Source organism: Mustela erminea, chromosome 16 (genome assembly GCF_009829155.1).
Source record: "Mustela erminea isolate mMusErm1 chromosome 16, mMusErm1.Pri, whole genome shotgun sequence".
Lineage (NCBI taxonomy): Eukaryota > Metazoa > Chordata > Mammalia > Carnivora > Mustelidae > Mustela > Mustela erminea.
In genome coordinates this window covers 9,126,585-9,146,828 of record NC_045629.1, presented here as the reverse complement: position 1 = coordinate 9,146,828, position 20,244 = coordinate 9,126,585, and the positions used below count along the sequence as shown (strand labels likewise).

The window sequence follows — 20,244 nt, the reverse complement described above, 5'->3', positions numbered from 1 at the left end:
CCAGGTTTCCCTAGAGGAAGGCTTTTATAAACCAGTAGAACTCTTACTGAACTGTATAGAAAGTAGAAAATTTCCTTAAAACAAAAACATTACACTATTTTAAGAAAAACAATTATATAAAGCATAAACTCTACTTTTGTAGAAAAATCAGGAATTTAGACACATCATCTTTTTTTAACAGTACTTTTGTTAACTGACAGTTTTTCCTTTTATTAATGTTTAGAAAAGTTATTTAGATTTTTAACCCTCTGTGATCTGAAACAGCTCTTTGCTTTTTTAGTGGTTCTAGAGAAACATTCTTTAGCAATTTTCAGAAATAAGTAAGTGAAACATATCTTAGAAATTGATATAATTTCATTTTAAATTTATTTCAGATTTAACAGAATTCAGCTTTGTTTATTTTCAGGTTTAAATCATTTTATCTTGAGACTATACCTGAGAATATGGTCTTCTTCCCCATCTTTCTGCCTTAGACCCACAATGACTGCTCTCTTCCTAGACTTAGAAAGAATCAAGAACTCAGACATCTGTTAAAATGACCACAGTGTACTTTATTTAATGATTTTGGTACCTTGTGTTGCAATAAAATAAAAAAAAAATCTACAAAATCCAAATATATAAAATTTCAAGTTTTTTTTTAAAGTTTTACAAGAAAAAATCATGTAACCAAGGAAATTTGTTCATTATGAAGCACTACTTTCCACTTCATTTCATCACAAATTGCAACTTACTTAACAGACCAAAATAACTATGGTAGTATAGTACATCAAATACTCCACACACTGTGCTTTCAACTAGAGCACATGGGACCATGGCCTGAGACGGCGGCCTCCAGCCAATAAAGACACTCTTACAATCCGAACGCTAAAGGAATGTTTGGATACATGGAGTTTGAATATATATATTTACAGGAAAGAAAAAAATTAATAACTAGTTTAATTCTTCATTTCAAATAAAATTCCAAATACATTTGTACAATGTTTACAAAGTAAAAGCACAAGAAATGCCAAGGTTATCATTCGGGTCCAGGCACTGTGCTCGTACTGGGGGAAATGTCTACACCGTTCCCTAAACACACACGTTCGGTCTCTCAGACCTTCTGGAATGGTCATGGGAGAGAGAAGCACAGGAATGGCAATTTTGCACAATCAGAATGTCATGCAGAGTTGAAAACAGGGAACTGAGAAATGATTGGTCCATTCTCTTGTTTGATGTTCATCTGCCACCTGTTACATTTTCTTTTCAGAGATAGATTTAGAACAAACAAAAAAAATTGAACAGGGAGAGGAGCACAAAATTTTTAAGGCAAATTAAGCAAATATAGAGCAGCTTCTCTTCGTGTTACGTGGAAACGAGATTTTACCCCAATCGAACTTAGAAACAAACAAAATTAAGAACAACCTCCTGAGGTTGGGTTTCTTATATCATATACAAATTTTTGAAAATTGCTTTGCACCGAGTATCCTTTTGAAATTTTAAATGAAAAACTTATTGGTTACAAAGTGCATGATTTCATATTTCTAAATAAAAGAACGGTAGCTGAGGTAGTTAGATGTGAAAATTAGTTACTTAAAATAACTGCAGAATGAAGAACAAATGTCAGTAGCAAAAATCCTTGCCATTTGGAAGCAGTTTTATATTGTGCAATGGTTTAATGCTGAGCAAAATGCTCTTTTTTTTTTTTAAACTAGATGTTATTAATGAAATCAGAATATTAAGTAGTATTTGTTTCCAATTTGCTAGGTAAGGTGTCACTACAGACAAAGTCTGTATTCCTGGTAGTTTTGTTTGTGACTCATGTTTTCACCATTTCTGCATTGAAGCTATAACATAAAATGGCATTACTTATCATTACTAGAAACTTCTGATCTAAACTGTAAAAAGAATTCAATAAAAACCAAGGAAAGAACCAACAGGAAAGATGATGTTGCTCATGCTTTACAATGTTTGTTTGTTTGTTTGTCTTAGCCCTAAATTCCATGTACTATTTGGTTTCAAAGGTGTGGTAACCTCTGGCTCATTGGTTGCCCTCCTTGCTCTGAGAATGGGAAAAACCCAATTTGCATGTCTTACATCATCTTGCTCTCCCGGCTACTGAGCTGTCTGGTAACTGAGAAGAAAAGCAGAGACAGTTTAATAGAGGCAAAGTTCTTACCCAAGTCCCCTCTCCTCCTGCCACCTTCACTAAAGAGAAGCTTCAGGTGAGACCTTCAATAAATAATTTGCTGAAAACATTTTTTAGCTATCTCATACCATCTAGGTATGAAAGGAGCTTGGTGATAATAATATACCAGGGATAAGAGTGGGTATAAATAAGTTGGCAGGCATTACTTTGGAGCAAAAGAGAATTTTCTATGTGTTTTCTGCCACATGTTATGAGATAGAATTAATTAGAAGTAATAAAATTTGACAACTGCATTTATGAAGCATCACATACATGATAATTACATATTGGTTGGTCCATGACCGTATAGTCACATGTATCTTTGCTAAAAATTTGTTTCCTTATTAAGTCTACTATTTTGAAGGAAGACTGGCCAGTTTCATGTGGGCTTTCCAGACTTAAGGGTCAATATAGGGGGCTCAAATTTCCCTTTTCCCAGTAATTAGATGTATAGTTTCTGTCTAATAGCATGTTGTCTCCACCTGTTTTTTCATCTCTTTGGTGAATAATTTCATTTCTATCATTTCAAAGAGCTGTTCAGTTCTACTACTTTTAGACTCTGTTTTGTGCCGTTGTTGTAAAACCTCCCAATTATGAGTTATCCCCACTGCACCTGGCCAACCCCCCTCAGAGGCTGCCACACCTCTTCTTATTTGCATACCCCTGAATCTAGTGCAGTTAACTTCAGTTTTCTTGCACAAAAATAATAGAAAGACATGTATATTTCCCTTTGAAAACAAGGATATTCTGCTGCACTTTTGGTTTGAAAAATATTGATGCTTGGGACTGGGAAAAAAGATCAGAGAAATTCAAATAATCTTGACTCACTATTCTCATATTTTGAGTCTGAAAAATGGTATTTATCTTAAGTCTGATGTGGCAACATAAACATTTTTTTAATGGATCAGATAATTGCCTAGGTTAAATTCATGCTTCAGAAAATTTAATTCCATGCATTAGAAATGTTTCACCAATCTGAAATTTTAAGCTATATACCAGAAACTAGATTTTAGAATCCAGAAGAGATTATGTTGAATGTGTACGTTATGTTATCTCCAGGCACAACATGATTTTAAACCCACTTAACAAGATAAACTTTCTGAAACCTTAGTTCATATTTTTAAAAGCATGCATTTTTTTTGGCAAAAGAATATAATTATTAACTAAGGGCACAATGACAATATTTATGTACATCACTTTCTCCCGCGAAGTCACATCTTTCAAACACTACCTGAATGGTTAGTATAGTTCCACGGTTGTATTCCTGCTTTACAATATTGCCTCCATGACTCAAAAATGACAAATATTTATAACTCCAAATTATGTTATTTAGCACTAGTTCTTACCAGGACTAAATATTTAAGTAAGAAAAAGCATTTACTTTTGGGAGAAGTTGTATAGGATTTTCCCTATGGTTGTTTCCCCACCATCTCCTTTGTTCTATAGTTGTACACTCAGATCTATGCATGTGTAAGTATACTTGTAAATCACTATATAGAAGCCCTTGTGTAAACACTTCTCTGAAAATTTTAAAATTTATTTATAATCTGAAAATAAACCAACTCAGAAGTTCCAGGAAGAAATAAGGCTTCACATTCTTTTATTGGGTTGCAAAGGGAGAGATGTACCATCTTAGGGATGAAAAAGAATGTCACCGTAAACAACAAAATCTAATCCCAATAATATCTATTAAAAATGTTTCCTCCTGGTAGCGGATTCCAGAACACCCCTTGGCAATCATTAGTCCTGAACTCAGGTATTGTGCAGGCATTCTGGAAAATGCAAGTTGGGATCAGGCATGCGAATCAGGGATTAGGCATCAGAAGGAGCCCAGTCCTCTGGATATATTTAATAAATATTTAGCAAAATGCAGTTTGGCTAAGAGGAAAATTGCCATTCTATATGAAGCTTCTCAATGTTTGTATGAAAGGAGTTCATTTTTCTCATTAAAAAGCTGATAATTAAAAAAAAAAAAGTTCTCTATAGACCTTTGAAGAAAAGGTTTCACTTCTGTGAAGTGACCATGAATAATCATACTCTCTGCCTTGGTGACTTATTGCTGTCGTGTTGCTAGACTGTCTCCACCCCCCCACCCCACAGCCTTTTCAGGGCTGCACACAGGCCTCCTTTGTGCTGATGCTAGTTGTCAAGTGTCAAAGCACTTTATCAACTTAGTTCATCTTCACAACACCACTATGAGGTAGGTAGATAAAGATTCTCTCTCTTTTACATATGGAACAAAAGAGGCTGAAGAGGAGTTTCTGAGGCTGAAGTGACCAACCAGGAATGAAGACTCCAGTGACTCAGCTTCCAGGCCCCTGTGTTTCCACTGGTGGACCTGGGCCCCTCCATGTTCTTGTCTCCAGAAAGGAACAGACTTCATAGTGTAAAAGGATACTGCTTCAAAGAATATATTTCAGTATATTTTAAAAAGTCATTATATTCAACACAGGGATTTTTAGCTTTCTACTAAACCATTAATTCTATTCAATTACTACATAATAAAAGATAACTGAAACAAAGTGCTTGATGTTTTTGTAGTTGCCAACTGATTGTTCCCTCTTTATTGCCAGCTGACTGAAACATTGAACTAAATATCCTGTCGGTAACATGAAGGTACAAAGATTTCTAAGAGGATTGAGTGAAGTAAAAATCTCAAGGAAAAAGGAAAGCAGAGCCAAATCAGGTTGGTATGTACATCTGTGACAGGAACTAGCAGCTCTCTTGGCCTGGAAGGCTTTCACAGGTGTGGGACTAGCAAACCGTCCAAAGGAGCATCCAAAGAGCACCCAAAGGAGCATTGATGAAACACAGTTAGCACAGAGCAGTGACACCTAGCGGCTGGAAGCCCTTGCTACACAAGGTGGAGCACCCATTTTGATTTCAGGGAAACTTCTTCAACTAATGGGAGGAGGGAGCCAACAAGGATGAGGACAACTTACCCCATGAAGTCATTCTAAGTTGGCACTGAAATGGAGAGTTTGACACAATCAAAACACTACCTAAGAATGTACAAAACAAATATTTAGATTTTCTCCGGAAATCCTCTCATGACCTTTGCATAGCTGCATACCTTCTGTGTGCCTGCTTACAGTTAATGCCTCAGAGTGAGTTCTGCAGCATAAGCTCACAGAAAATAAAATCAGTCTGAAGAACTTGCCTGCGTTTCTCTCCGGCTTCAGAACAGTAAATGGGGTAAGCACACGATTTGAAGAAATACACTCACCAATCCAGAGCCCAATCAGATGAAACAAGGAAGAAATGTCCACAGATAATCACAAATACAAGAGTCGTGTGACTATCGCAACCTCCTTCTTTCCGGAAAGTGAACTTCCCTTTGATGACATTTTCTCTTTTCCATGATTACAAAGGAAACACTAAGGTTCCAATATGTATAACCAGTGAGTCCTTGACAATCAAAAGGACATCAACAAACCAAACAACAACAACAACAACAGCAATAAAACCAAAAAACGCTTTTACTTCTATCAACACCAAAACATGCACCATAAAATAACTGCATTGAGTCATTCACATTATTTTTCTGCTTGAAAGATATAATCCTTAAAATGAAAACTTCCTATTTGAAGAATAAAAAGTTAACAAACTTGTATTTCTCTTGAACAGTTCTGTCAAGTAGACTTTGGGAACAATGAAGATTATGTGAAGAACAGGAGGCAATTATAGAATGAGAAAGGATGGAAAGGAACGGAATAAAAAGTTTCCTTGGCAGGAAGAAGCAGAGTGGCAGGCCTCCAAAACAGTCTTTCTGAAGGAGGTCTGTGCCATAATCACATCTAAATACCCCTGGGACAACCTCCCAAACCTTTTCCATTCACGTGTCTGCCAAAAGTAAATAAAAATCAAATAGCATTTGCTCTGCATTATTTATTCCTCTTTGCACAACAAAGAGATTTTGAGCAGCAGAATATCACCAGCAATAGATTACTGCACGAGAAAGTTAAATCTCATTACCTACAACACCTGAGCATTTTCTGTCTATCTAGACAACACCAGACAACCAGATGAAAAATTCTATCATTCAAACACATGGATTTTCCTAAGTATTCAAATGTTTGATGTCACAAAGACCAAATTTACTGCTTGAGTGACTTACTTCTTCACTTTTCATTGGATATTTGCTTTCATGTGTACAGTCTTTATTTTTTAACAATGCCATAGTGTCTACTTCAGTTTAGTGAAGATGGTTTAGCGATCATTTGGAAAATTCAGATGTTGAAAGCCCTAAGTAAAAAGAAACTTACTCATGAGAAAAAAGAAAAAAATCAGAGCTTTAGGGCTATCAGCACTCTAGTGGTTTCGAGGATGGTGAAAAATTACTCAACTGTCCACTTTTTTTTTTCACTTCCATTATTCTAAAGATCATTCTCAAAAAATTATTTTTTTCCAAATTGGGGATAGATACACAGACCTAGGACATGTAAACCTGGTTTAGTGAATTTGAACACAGAGGCCATCATGATGTCATGATATATTTACAATGGGATGATGAGTAAGGCCATAGTAACCCTGAATCTGGTTGCTGTTGAAAAGGAGGGCTAATTCAGTGGTTCATGTTCTACAAGCAAGAATACTTACGATACCTTTAAATATCTCATCTTGTAGTCCATCAGAAGTTCTTGGCATGCAGAGCTAGCTAGCAGCATAGGGGCCAATGACCAAGGACAGCTGTTTCCTTAAAGACAGAGTTAGTCTCAGACATGAAGGCCCTGATATCTTCTCTGTCTTCTGCCTTGGCCCTTCATATATGGATGTATCTATCCTCATAGTTAGGGAATGGCAGGGGCTACTTTGAACCTCTGCTCTATAAAAAGGCAGATATTCCTGATGAGCAACTGGTAGACATCCTCTTCAATCACCTTCTGTCCCAACACAGCTTATAGCCTCTCACTCATGAGCCGTGCTTAAGAGGATTGTTTATTGCCCCTGCGTCCCCACAGTCAACCAGCTCATTGTATGTTACAGAGTGTCTTTGTGCCCATTTTGGCTTTGGAGTTCAGGAAATTAAATTTTTCTTCAACTTATTAGTTTTCATTGCCTTGCAATTGAAAATAAATTACATGGTAGTAGGCCAGTTTTTGCCATTAAATTTCAGTGCTGGTGCCAAGAGTTAGTTCTGAAAAATGACTTTGACAGAATAGAGTATGCAGCACAATCCTGACACTTCTAACTGGGACTACCATTCAGTAGCTCTCAAATCACTAAGATGGTCACTTAGCAAGGAGAAACATCTTTGAAACCCAAGAAAAAGGATCCCTGCTTCTTTTCTAAAATTTTTCTGCTAGGTTGCTCTTTGGATAACCCTTATGACTTTCACTCATTGATCTAGGGTTCACTCCTGAAATTGTTCTACTAGAAGGTTAGACAGAAACTTTATAAAAACATAAGGAAGCCTGATACTTGCAAACTCTGAGACAATGATGTGAAAGTATATTCATTCTTATCTTGCAACTCAAATCTTTCTTGGAAAACAGAGAAGCAAGTGGGAAAGAACCATGATTTTTTCAAATTATGAGACTATTAGTTTACTTTGAAACGAACATTTAGGCAATAAGAATCTCTACTTGATCTCAGAGTTTGTAACTGATGTTTGGTCAGGACTCAGAAACAACAGGAGGGCCAATACCGTAAACTTAGGTACCTCAGTTTGAAACCGGCAATGTCACCACCCAATTGTCGAAGGTTAATTGCAGGAAGGCGGGAATCAAATTACTTAACAGTTACATCCGTGCAGATTTTACCTCTGAAATGGAATTACAGATTCAATTTTCATAAATTTGTTATTACAATGCTGACAACAGTACTCTCAAGAAACCAAGTGAGGGCAGCCACGGTACTCAGATCAATCATTAAAGAGATAACAATGACTTTTTTTTTTTTTTTTTCATTTCCAAACAAGTAGATTTGTATTCATTTAAGGATTCTCCATGACCCAGTACCTATTCTCTGAGCTATGCAAGCCCCAGGAATCCATTGACACTTTTTTTCTTTCAAAGCAGCGCTTACTGTCAAAAACAAATGAAGTAGATGAATATTCATTGCATGAATGATGAGGAAGCAGGTAGCACGAATTCATTAGTGCTCTACTTCACAGAGGTCTTTCTCTTCAGGCCTGGGTACAGCTCAGCACAGAACGAGGGCTCCTTCCCACTAACTGATTAATTTTCCCTCGCAGTAGCTTGGCTACAATATTACAAGTCAAGAATTTGCAAGATTAAAGGGTCTGTTGCATTAATTAACGCAAATCACCTTCAGTAAAGCTTGACAAGTTCCAAGATGTTTCTGTAAAAAAAGAAGGGAATCGATACCATCAGCAATATACATCTTTGTGACAGTCGAGGCTCACATTTCTGAGTGACTGGCTTGTCCCCGTTCCCTTTCCTCATGGCACTAGAGAGATTTATTCCTCTTCCCAGGGCACCAAGCCTCTGATTCAGACCAAGGCAAAGGCTACACTCCAGGATTTCAGAATATATTTCAGCGATCCATTTCCTTTTCTATGTACAATACATTAGAAAGGTTAATAAGGAAAGTTGAATATTTGAGTTCTTTGAAAGAGGGATATAAAACGACAATGCTTTGACTAGCTGACAAATCTCCTTTGGTTACAGGATGGTGTGCTCTTGCTCCCAGTTTCAATAGAATAAGAACTCACAGTGGGGCCCACAGAAAGACCAGGTCAAAGGTTAATTGCTAACTTAACGTAACAGAACCCGACTCACTCATTTTCCAGAATCACAATGGACTGAAATGCTGATGTCAATTAAGACAACGTTTGCCTGGTTTGTAATCAAAATAGGAATTTCACACAATGATAGAAACCTGAACTATATTTTCAATCCACTCTGGGGTGATGTAGAACTTACTGATAAATGGATTAATTTGGAATAATAAGAGTGTTGAGTTGATACAACCCCATATCAGAATGCCACTAGAACAGTTAACTTAAATTAGCTCAAACACAACATCTCCATTTGTTAATATTTGTAGCACTTAAATGAAATAAGAATTTGATTAGTTCCATTTTAATGCAAATCAAGCGGAGAGAGGAGAGGGCCACTAGCTTCATCTGATAGATGGAAGTATAATAAAAACATGAAACTTTACATTTTTTGAAATTCTAATAACAGAGTTAGGTGACAGGTTTTAATAAGAACATAAGAAAACATTTTGTGTTGGTACTAGGCTGGTAATATTTACTTATCAAATTGATTAATTAGTTTTGACGTTGATCTGTTTTATTATCATGATCTTTGCTCTGCAAACATCATATCAACAACTGTACTCTTCTTGGCTAGTGCAATGGCTAAAATAGCAGTAATCACAGTAATGAACTACTTATAGTGGCTTGAACTTAGAAGCCATGCCTCACACTTCCCACCGTTATTACACCAACTGTTATATTGAGGCTTAACAGGACTCACCAAGGAATTCTTTGAATTATTATGCCTTATACAAATTTATCTTTTTTTTTTTCTCTTTCCTTTTACTTCTTAGAGAACCTTTGGGTTTATGCATTCCCTGATCAGAATTATTTCACTTGGAGCAAATTAGTTATGCAAGTTAATAGTTACCTTGAAGCAATATACTTCCTGCATCTGTGGGGAGCCAGCCACCTGGCCATATTGCAGGGAGAGACATGGTTGCATATGTCAGGATGGTTAATGAGGTGAGTCTGGCTGTCCTGACTTCTGAATGTAATAGGCACAGTGTTGCTCTCCTGGGCATGGGAAGCATGGCTTTAGACCAACCTCTCAGGTTGCAGTAATGGAGGCTTAGTTCTGAAAATGTGTTATTCCTAAATAAATACTATGCTGGAAATATAGCATAGGGGCTAATGAAGGGTATTTCTCTGGAAGATCAGAGAAGTAGCCTATTAGAAAAGTCTTCAGACTCTTCCTCATTTCATGCCTCTTGTTAAAAGGGGTTCTCAGGAATATCTCCAAAGATTATTCAGTTATGATTGCTTCGAGTCAAGTGCTATGTGCCAAAAAAGTATTTCAATTTCTTTTTGTTGCTTTGGGACCTTGATTTAAAAATGTCTAGTATTGAAGAGACATAAAAATAAATCATAAAATTACTTTTCTTTATAGACAGTCAACCATTGTCATCTTATCTTTATATGTATATCATGATCTTATGTTTGTCATTGTGTGTGGCCATTTTTTATTATGAAGCTTCCATAATATAATATTAGAAAAGCTATGTTACTTTTTTGCTCTAGTATGAAATTAAATGTAGATATTAAAAATAGAAGCTGTGTAATAGAGCAAAAGGAGTTGAAGTCTGAAGACTCCTATTCTGCTACTAATAATCAAGGTACAAGTGAGAGACTCTTTCTGCACTTGGCTGTGTTTTGCCTGGCAGTGTTTGTCCTGTGGGTGATGCTTATGGAACAGATGAGTGAAGGAATCCTGATTACAAAAACTACCTGATCTCTTTGAATCTTGGTAGTCTTATCCATAAAAGAATGTGTTGAAGTAACACTTAGATCTCTTTTAGATGCTACTGTCTATAAAAATTAGTGACATCGGGCGCCTGGGTGGCTCAGTGGGTTAAGCCGCTGCCTTCGGCTCAGGTCATGATCTCAGGGTCCTGGGATCGAGTCCCGCATCGGGTTCTCTGCTCCGCGGGGAGCCTGCTTCCTCCTCTCTCTCTCTCTGCCTGCCTCTCTGCCTACTTGTGATCTCTCTGTGTCAAATGAATAAATAAAATCTTTAAAAAAAAAATTAGTGACGTCTAATTCAACTTATCTTCATCAAGATCTGCTTAAATCTTATCAAAGTAGGAAGAGAGAAGATTTTGTATTTTTCATACATTAAAGTCAGACTGATCACTGTATATTTTTCTAATATAAACACCAAGGTTGAGAAAATTTGGGGTTTATTACTGGCTATTTGTTTAGAAACAATTCATTCAACATCACACACAACTTTCTATACAATGTCATCAAATGGGTTTTGATTGTCATCCTGTAGAACTCAGACATATTACATCAAAAGTGAGCTGGGAAAGGACACATCAGTCATTTTATAATCAATTCGACAAATATTTGGTAAATGTTTGCTTTATTCTTTACACCTAACCTTTCAATCTTAGCTAAGATTCCTCAATTTATATGATGGGTCAAGCTAATGGTATAATAATCCTTTTAAATATTAAATTTTATGAACTGCAAGACATAAAATTTAGAGAAAAATCGTGGCAATGGGATAGAATAATGTCACTTCAAATGTTTGTTCATCTATCTTTCCTCCCTCCTCCCTGCCTTCCTTCCTCTATCTCTTTCTCTGTCTCTCTCTCCGTCCCAGCGTCTAAGTAAGTATTGGAATTTGGTTATTTTTCCATGTGTCTGACTGGATGCCAGTATAGCACATGAATAGAATACAAGAGAAGAACCATCTGGTTAATTTATATTTATCTCTTACTTGAGTGTAGATTAGGGCCATGGAGGAGGTCAGTTGTCCAGAATGGAAGGATAGCACATATCTACCTACTGTGAATTAGGGAGTGGCAGTAAAATTCAATTACAAGTGATAGCAATTTCCATTTCTCATCACTGATTTTTATTTTTAACTTTTCATCTCAGAAGACATATTTGACTTTAAATGCAATTTGCTCTGGAAAATTTCATCATCAGACCATGATTTTATTTCTCCTGAAAACTTGCCAAATCAGAAATTGATGTTGGTGGGAAAATATTCCTGGGTTTTCTAGAAAAATTTGCAGTTGTTAAAAGTTGTTATAAGTTGTGTTTAATTCTCAGCTCCACTATTTCCTCGTTGTGGAACCTCTGGCGATTTGTTTAGCATCTCTGAGATTAGGTTTTGTCATCTGTATGTGGTACTTAACTCGTAGATGGTTGTGAGGACTCAAAGAGATCATATAGGTTAAGTTCTATAGCCCAGCACTGAGCATATGGTAAGTTCCTAGTCATGGTAAATTACCATCAATATGGGAAACTGAACTACAAGAAAATCTAAGGGTAAAAAAATAACCAAAGAAAAAATTTGAGTTTGTCAGTATTTTTGACATATTTGTCAGTATACTATTTGCAAGTAAAATATTTTAGCAAAACAATGAGGCATTTCAAGGACATGAAACCATTCCTTTACTGAGCAGAACATAGACCACAAAAGTTGACTGGAGTTTTTTTACGTTTTGGGTTTAGATCACTGCATGCCATGTAACAAGAGTCTGATTTCTTTTCTTATGGGATCTAGAAAAAGAGCTTCAAATGGATGATCAAACAACATGATACCTTAAACACTCAAGGGAGCATTTCCGAACCCCTCATTTCTGTGGGCAAATGGCTGCTTGCCATTTCTTCCACTTGGCTTTCTGCTGTGAGCACAGAGGCTGTGTTCGAGCTAGCCTAATTGCTACAATTAACAAAATTAAATGGCTCATTGTGTTTTTATACAATTCCACCCACATTTTTGAGGAGTTTTCCTGTTGAATGAGTAATCCTACTGTTGAGACTATTGATCGCAGGCCCAAATGGAATCTTTCTGTATGCCCATTTCTAGGATAGCAACTGGACCAGACATAGATCCAGAAAGAAAGTTCTGTGGTGGACAGTGCAGCCTGCTTGAGTGATCAGGGGAGATTCAACCCAACCTCTGAGATCACTTCACAGCCTGAGACAGGCCAGGGCCAGAGACTTGGAAATGGAGGTATGGTGCAGGGGGTGAGTAGGCGGTAAAAGGAAATGGTCCTTCCTCAGCCATGTTGAAATGCCTTAGCTTCAGATGGGGAAGAAGGGTGTTATGAGTCACAAGCTGGCTAGAAGTAATAATTTTGATTGTTTTAGAAGTGACACTGGACTGTTGAAGATAAATGAACATGAGTTGATCTGCATCCATCACTGAGTTTATAGGAACAACTACCTCAGATCAGCTGTGTTTTAACCATGGACTTCAAGCATCCTCTGAGCTCTATTTCTGAAAGACAGTCTGAGCTATTTTTAAAAAGGCTTTAAGGAATTCTCCTTAGAAACATAAAAATGCAGACATCTCATCCAAACTTTATATAGAAACAGTAATGGCTAATGGCAAAGATGTATGCAAGTGCAGGGGAGCATATATTTAGTCTAGAAAATGGTTCATTAAAAAAAATGGATCCTTGTCTAAACAGTGTGGGAGAACCTATTCCACTCAATGGCATTTGGTACATTGAAAGGCGAACATGTAGCCTTACACAATCCTGCTAAGAACACAAGAGTTTTTCTTGGCTCGCTTCAACCAGTTGGAAGAAACCGAAATGATTCAAGACTATCCTATTCAACTGTTTAAAAGATGAAAATTTTAGGAGTGATTCAGGTTATTTAAGCTCAAAGTGTTAAGTTGCATCTAGGTATTTCCCATCTTATAAGTATGTGGATGTCTTATAGACATTGACTGTAAGCTTGGGCTGAAAAGGAGGAGAAAAAAGCTTTTCCACTTAAATTCTTGTGTCGGTAACATACCAGTTAATATGCATGGAAGGGCAGTATATACTTCATCTTTTTCATCTCTGTTCCTTTAGTTGTGTGTGTGTGTATATATATGTAAAATATACATGTGTATTATATATACATACATAACATATATGCATGTCACAATATTTTAAAAAACAGTCATTGAGATTTCAATGATTCCCATTCAATTTTAAGTGGTCAGTGTTATCACCTCATTTATTCATTGGGTAAACTAGATTGTGCATTTAGGAATTAAGCATACATACATCATTATACATTTATCTTCGGGTTATCTTTGTATTTTATTGTGCTATTTTATTGTGTATTTTATTGTGCTAATACTTGAATTGTGTGTTCTTGCCAAGTCAGTAAGAAATCTATTTCATTTGCTGGGTTTGTGGCATTATCATAAGTGGATAGTAACTGAGTGTCTGCAAAGTCAGTGTTATCTAATGAGACAGCACATAGTTAAGTAGGACAATGTTAATGGCCAAGAGAATTTAAAGTACAGTCATTATGGGGGAACCAAACTTTGATTTACAAAGAAAAAAATTTTTTTCCTCCACACAAATACTTAAAAATCTCAGTATGGTTAAATATATATGTTCTTTAAGCTTAAATATGGTTTCATTTCAAAATGCTAATTTGAAAGTGAAAAAAAATGTTTAACATTTTCTGTCAGAAAATTTTATGGTCCTGTGCAAAAAGTGAGTGCTAACAGCAGAACCCTCTCCTCCCCCTCAGAGAATCCAAGTAGACTCAGGCATGGGAGGTTGGGTCCCACAGAGGAAGAATCCAGCATTTCCAATCTATATGTTAACCATAGCATGTTCTTTTTGGATTTTCCGGTTACTGTCTGTGAAGGGTTTCATAGCAGATTGAAAATGAAATCTCAGGAAGAACTAAAACACAAAGACAAAAATCAAACTTTGTTCCTTTGTACATTGACAATATCTTTTTAAATCCTAATACTTTAAACTCTCTGTTATCTGTGTACCTAGAAACTAATAACGGTTCTCATCACCACACCATCTGAGGACAATAAAGTGATTTTCTGAATCATGGAAAGAAGATTAGGTCACGATTTTCCTCAGAAGTAAATGTTTTTTTTGGTTCTTATAATCTTGAGAAAGTTCGGAATTTATGGTGGAAATGTCATTTCCTTAGCAAGAATTTTTGACTAACTGAAACACCAGTCTTCAAGTATGTTGGATAACAGAGTATTCACAGTATTTGGGAAATCACTGAGAAATGCAAACGTCTTAGACCCTCCTAACTGTATTCTTACCTCCAAGACAAAGCGCAGAACATTATTGTTTATCCATACAGCACTCATTTCCATTCTTCACATGTTAAATGAGGGATCAAATTGAGAAATAACTCAGGACTTACATGATTGAGGCATGGTGGGGCCTGCTGAGTTTGTGTTGATCGATCACTCTATCTGTAATCTGGTATTTACTCATGGAATCAAAGGTATAGTTCAACTGAGCCATTCAATTTCCAAAGATCATCAATTAAAAGTTTTCTTGGAAATAAGGAAGCTAATAACTCATGGTCCTGCACAAAAGTGAAGAATTTTTGCCAATATAATAATTTTTTTCCTTCTACAATGGGGGTGCAATGTTTTCACCAATTGCTGACAAGAAGAGCGTCTTCCTGGGCCTCTACTGGCGACTAGGTAATCTTTTCACATCCGAACAAGAGGTTATTATTTTTTAGTGGAAATCTTGCTTGGAGGATCAAATCATGGAGCACTAGGAAAATATGTCTACTGATAAAAAAAAACAAAAAACAAAAAACAGCTATTTTTAAAATATTGCTCTAGGGCTTTGTACCAAAGGAAGTCATAGGTTGAGCCCTCTGCCATTTCCTGTGGATGTGACGGGGACAGCAGTCTCTATGACGTACCCACTACAGCAGGTGGCTATTGAACATGACTAATTTAAGTGGATTGTACAGTCCAAATAACCGAATAATTAAGCTAAACGGACTTTTTCTCTTCTCTCCCTCTCTCTCATCATTTTTTTTTTTTTTTTTTTTTTTTTAGTGACTTGACTAATAGTTAATATATAAGTTGGGTTAATATAAAACCAGGGAAGGAAGTTTAAGACATCTTCCACTGTGGTCAGATTTGTGAGAATGGATGGATGAAAGTAATCATTTATAGCTTTCACATCCTGGGAAACATTGGCCAGTCTTGACAAGCCCTTTCTAGTTAAGCTGATTCTCTTGTCACCTGATATTCTGATAGCACCCCTGGCCAGGTTCCTGGGGGCACCAACATTGCAAAATTGGGTGATCTTGTAAGACACAAGCGTTCTTAATGTGCTGAGGCAGGCTGACGAAATTTGTGGATCAGTTTCTGACATCCCAAGTAATTATGATGCTTAAAGTATTTTAAACAATTCCAGGTCTATAAAAAAAGTGATGATGCCTATATGTATACCCTATATTTTTATTACAAAAATATTGAAATAATCCATGAGTTATTCCACTCTGCACCAACTATAAAAAAATACTATCAAAGTTTGACCGGCACTTTTAATGCAACAAAAAGCACCATGACCGAGGACACTGGGAACAGAAAGCAGGGAACGTTTACTTGCTGTACGGAGGTATTTAAAACCCAGAAGTTTGTTGTAAGAGTGCGACTGTACAAATGGTTCAAATACAAATCTTAGCTGGATCTAGTGATAAGCCCTCAATCAATTTGGAAGGTTTTCTCATAGCATATTCACTGCATTGTCTGCTTATACTTACTAAAAAGTGTCCCAAAGCCTCTAAAAGACACATCACTTTGACCTTGGATTGGGGGGGTTAGTCTGTACACAATGGGGAATGTGATGGTATGCTCTCACGTCCACGTTTGGGGGGCTCATGCCGCTCGTTCTCCGGTGTTTGGGACTTCCACGTCAGTCCTGTGGTTGGATGCTGTTTGGCACTAGGAGGGTGTGGCATGGCATGCTCCGTAGCCGTCACACAGAGCCACGCTTTTCTGTGTCTCGAAACACCCAGTTCAGCATGTTTCTCTCCTGCCGCTCTGCACCTCCCTGCCCCGGTGAACTGCGGCAGGCTGGGAAGTCAGATGCTCGTTTTTGCCTTGTTTCCCTGCTTCCTCTTCATGTACTTATTAAATTTTTGCAACTGAATACTGAACCATGATTTTCATTTAATTTACATCATGAAATCACTGAGCTCCTTGGTCTTGTCGAAAACCATAGATGTGCTGCATAGGATTTCTGTCAGAAAGGATGTTCTCGACTGAAATTTAAAATAAAAAACAAATCCTGAAATGTGTTGAAAATGAACCATTCCATTGATTTGAATACATATGTAAACGACAGTTGAGTTTGCTGTCCGTGGTGGGATTTGAACGCATGGTAGTGGTTTCCAAATGAGAATGGTCTATGAAATTCTTTTCTAAGTAGTACTATTTTTTGTTTTGTTTTGTTTTTTTCTGGAGTCTTGAAGGATATATTCTCTCTCTCTTTGTTTTTATATTCAGAATCAGAGCTTTGCATCTAGAAAAGAAATCATCTAAGCTATTTTGACAGAGGACTGGTGCCGTGTGTGTTAGCATGTGTGTGTATGTGTGTGTGTGTATGTGTGTATGTGATTGAGTATATTTTTATGCAAAGATCAGTTAACTCCATCAAAACACCCTATTGATTGGAGGCAATGTTTTCCGTGCTCATAGTACCCTCTGGTGGACACGCTAAAAGTGGGCAGGAGGGGCTGGTAGCAACAAGGAGTCCTACTGAGCAGGCACGGTTCGGTTCGGTTCTTTCCCTTCAGCTGCTCTTTTGAAAGGAGGCCAGCAGCAGGCGGTCAGCTGACGGAGGGTCCGACGAAGCACATTACAGCCCGTTGCCCTATTCTAGGACAGTTTCATTATTGCCACGGCCCTGCTGTTACCCCTTCACTGGAGGTTGTGGCTCCTCCGAGGCCTTCTATTTTATAAAGTGGTTTCATACTCCAACCGCTCCTGAATAAGGGCATCATCTTTGTACTGCAGCCTTGGAGGAGACGGGGAACATTCAAAGGCTAGAATGGCCTTTCGAAGGCTTCGGTCCAAAACGTGTCTCTCCCACGCCGGGTACCTATTCCTGAACAGGTCAATTTTAATGACAGATTCTTCAATCCGGGGTGGGCGAGAGGATGGTGTGGAGGGGGCAGTGGGCCTCACCTGAAAGACAGGTACGCACCCATCCCGCTCTGCGAATTTCTGGTCGCGGTCGCTGGCGACGCTGCGGTTGTTGGAGATGGACCGGAGTGTGCTCGTGGCCACTTCTGGAGGCAGAGTGAAGGCAGCGACTGGGTCCTCACAAGCACAACTTGGTGACTGCCCGAATCGGGGTCCATTGGGGTGAAAGAAGGCATAGTACATCAGCATAAAAACGACGCCAGTTAAAAAGCTGCTGAATACCACACACAGCGCTGGGATGGCAAATGCATCTGCAATCTGGGGAGCCTTGTAGAGGTACCAGAGGGCACTCAAGGCTGTATTTTCCAATAGGATCACAAAATAGTAAATGAAGAGCCTGCAGCGTGTCCTGCCTTCCTTGACGTTGAACCAGCTGAAGATGTAGATGATCCCCACCACCATATCGAACACAATCTCTTCCCATTTGGTGATGCAGAATTCTGTCTCACAGTGGACGATCCAGAAGGTCATGATGCACCAGTGGAGGACGATGAAGATCCCAAAGTACAGCTGGAAAACCGAGGCAAAGAGGGCGAAGGTGATGACTCTGGCGGCAATGGTAAAGAAGTGCCAGCAGAACTGGATGACAACCGCCATGTAGCTGATAGGCTTCTTGTCATCTCGAGAGTCCCGGAGGGCCTTCTGGTAGGAGGCCAAGGCCCAAGCCAAAGACACAAGGGAGGCTGCTGCTGTGAAACCTACAAAGGCAAAAAGGAAGACATTCTGTCAAAAGTGAGATGCAGTACTGTCCCCTGAAAATAAGGCACGTGGTACTGGGGGCTTGGGACAGGCTAGCTGTGACCTCAGCAAAGCTCTTTATTTCTCGGAGTTCTAGCTCAGATGGGGTTCCTAGTGTCTGTCCTCTGTGGGCCCAACCATATGGAGAAGTCATAACATTAAGTGGGAATGCTGCTCATAACACACATGGGGGTGTGGGATCAGGAAAGCAGGTGGGGGCTGAACTTTCCGTGTATATGGTGGAAATAGATAAACTTAGCAGGTGGTTTTGTGGAATTTGAAAACGACCATGGACTGGAGGTTGACACACTGGGTTGCTCTGTCAACTCTGTATGACGTTGGACAGTCGTTTAAACTGGTGTCCTCTTTTAGAAAGGGGATGTTGTGCAAGGTTCCTGACAGCTTTGAGATTCTATGGATGAAAGAGATAAATAATCACCGGAAACATGAGGGGCTAGCTGGTTTACCTTTCTGCTTCTAAACAAGAATAAATGCACTTCATTCACAAGAGAAAGTTTACTCTTCTTACAAATAAGAACAGGAGGCCATAAAACCTCCTTGGCGATGTTTCTTGTCTTACCTGGGATGTAGTTTGTCCTGCTATAATCTGAACATAATTCTTCCTACAGCTTTTGTCTGTTCCTTACTGCTCTTCCCTTAGAAGAAGGTCTGTCTGCACCATCACTCACCACTTACTCTTTTGTAGGGGGAAGATTGTACTTCTAGAGAAGTGTGTTTACAAATTTTGGGAAAGTAACTTTTATTAATTCCCTCCACTTTTCCTCCCTCTGTGGTGTCTGAAGCATCACTTGGTTGGTCCAGACATGGACTTGGTTTACCTGAAAACACACTGGCCTCCTTTGGGAGAGAGCTCGTATGGAGAATTCACTTTGCCACAGAAACATTAATCAATCTGCATACTACGCAATATGCTGTGACAAGACTTATCAAGACTAAGAATAGGTTTTGTGTTTTAAGGTCCAGCTGGTTTTCCTCCACAGATACTAATCATAACCAGGCCACATTCTAGTCTTTGGAAGAGAAGGGAAAAAGTAGAGGAAGGATTGCCAAGAACTTGTGGCGGAACTGGTACTTTGCTTTTATATTTTGATAGAGAAAATCTGTTGTCTATGATCCTTGAAAAATGAATTGGAAAAAAAAATTACTCTTGTGGGAACGAGGCACACTAATTGATGGAAAAAACAGTCAACCTCAACAATCATTTCTTACACATTCTCCTTGAGTGAGGTGAACTCCAAAAGACAATATTGACAAGAAAATATTTTCCAATGGCCACTTCTCATTTCCACCCCCAATCAAGCTAGCAGAATGCACACATCTTACTCTGGATCTTTCTGGCCAACACAAAAGTCTTCCAGTATCATAATTCTCTAGTGGTTATGGCAATATTTTAAGTCAGAGATCAGGACACAAAGGAATTTTTGATAATATTTTCGTGTGCTTAAAATATTTCTCTCTTTTGTTGTTGTTATTTTTAATGGTAATATAATTTCTATGGGGTGGAAAACACTGACATCAGTTGTAAAGCAAATTTGGAAGTGAAAAGAGAAGGTAGGAAGAAAAATTAGGAGAAAAAAGGCGAGACAATGGAAAATAAAGGTCATGGAATAATGACTTTGAGAACCATAGCCTTAT

The 20,244-nt window shown here is 38.1% G+C and overlaps 1 protein-coding gene across 3 annotated transcripts in view; it reads right to left on the bottom strand.

Annotated features, from left to right (window-relative positions):
• Nucleotides 1-535: 535 nt before the first annotated feature.
• Nucleotides 536-20,244, bottom strand: part of XKR4 (XK related 4) — a 439,957-nt gene continuing 420,248 nt past the window's right edge. Inside the window, exons 3-4 of one of the 3 annotated variants that reach the window (XR_004279661.1) lie at nucleotides 15,036-18,548; nucleotides 536-8,467 (exon numbers count right to left, since the gene is read on the bottom strand). Coding sequence is in view for 1 of the 3 variants with exons in the window: in XM_032316495.1 (XP_032172386.1) it covers nucleotides 17,602-18,548 (947 nt within the window). In the remaining 2 variants the exon portion in view is untranslated. Of the gene's footprint in view, nucleotides 8,468-10,929; nucleotides 18,549-20,244 lie in introns of those variants that run through there. The other 2 variants (XR_004279662.1, XM_032316495.1) reach the window with 2 other exon arrangements.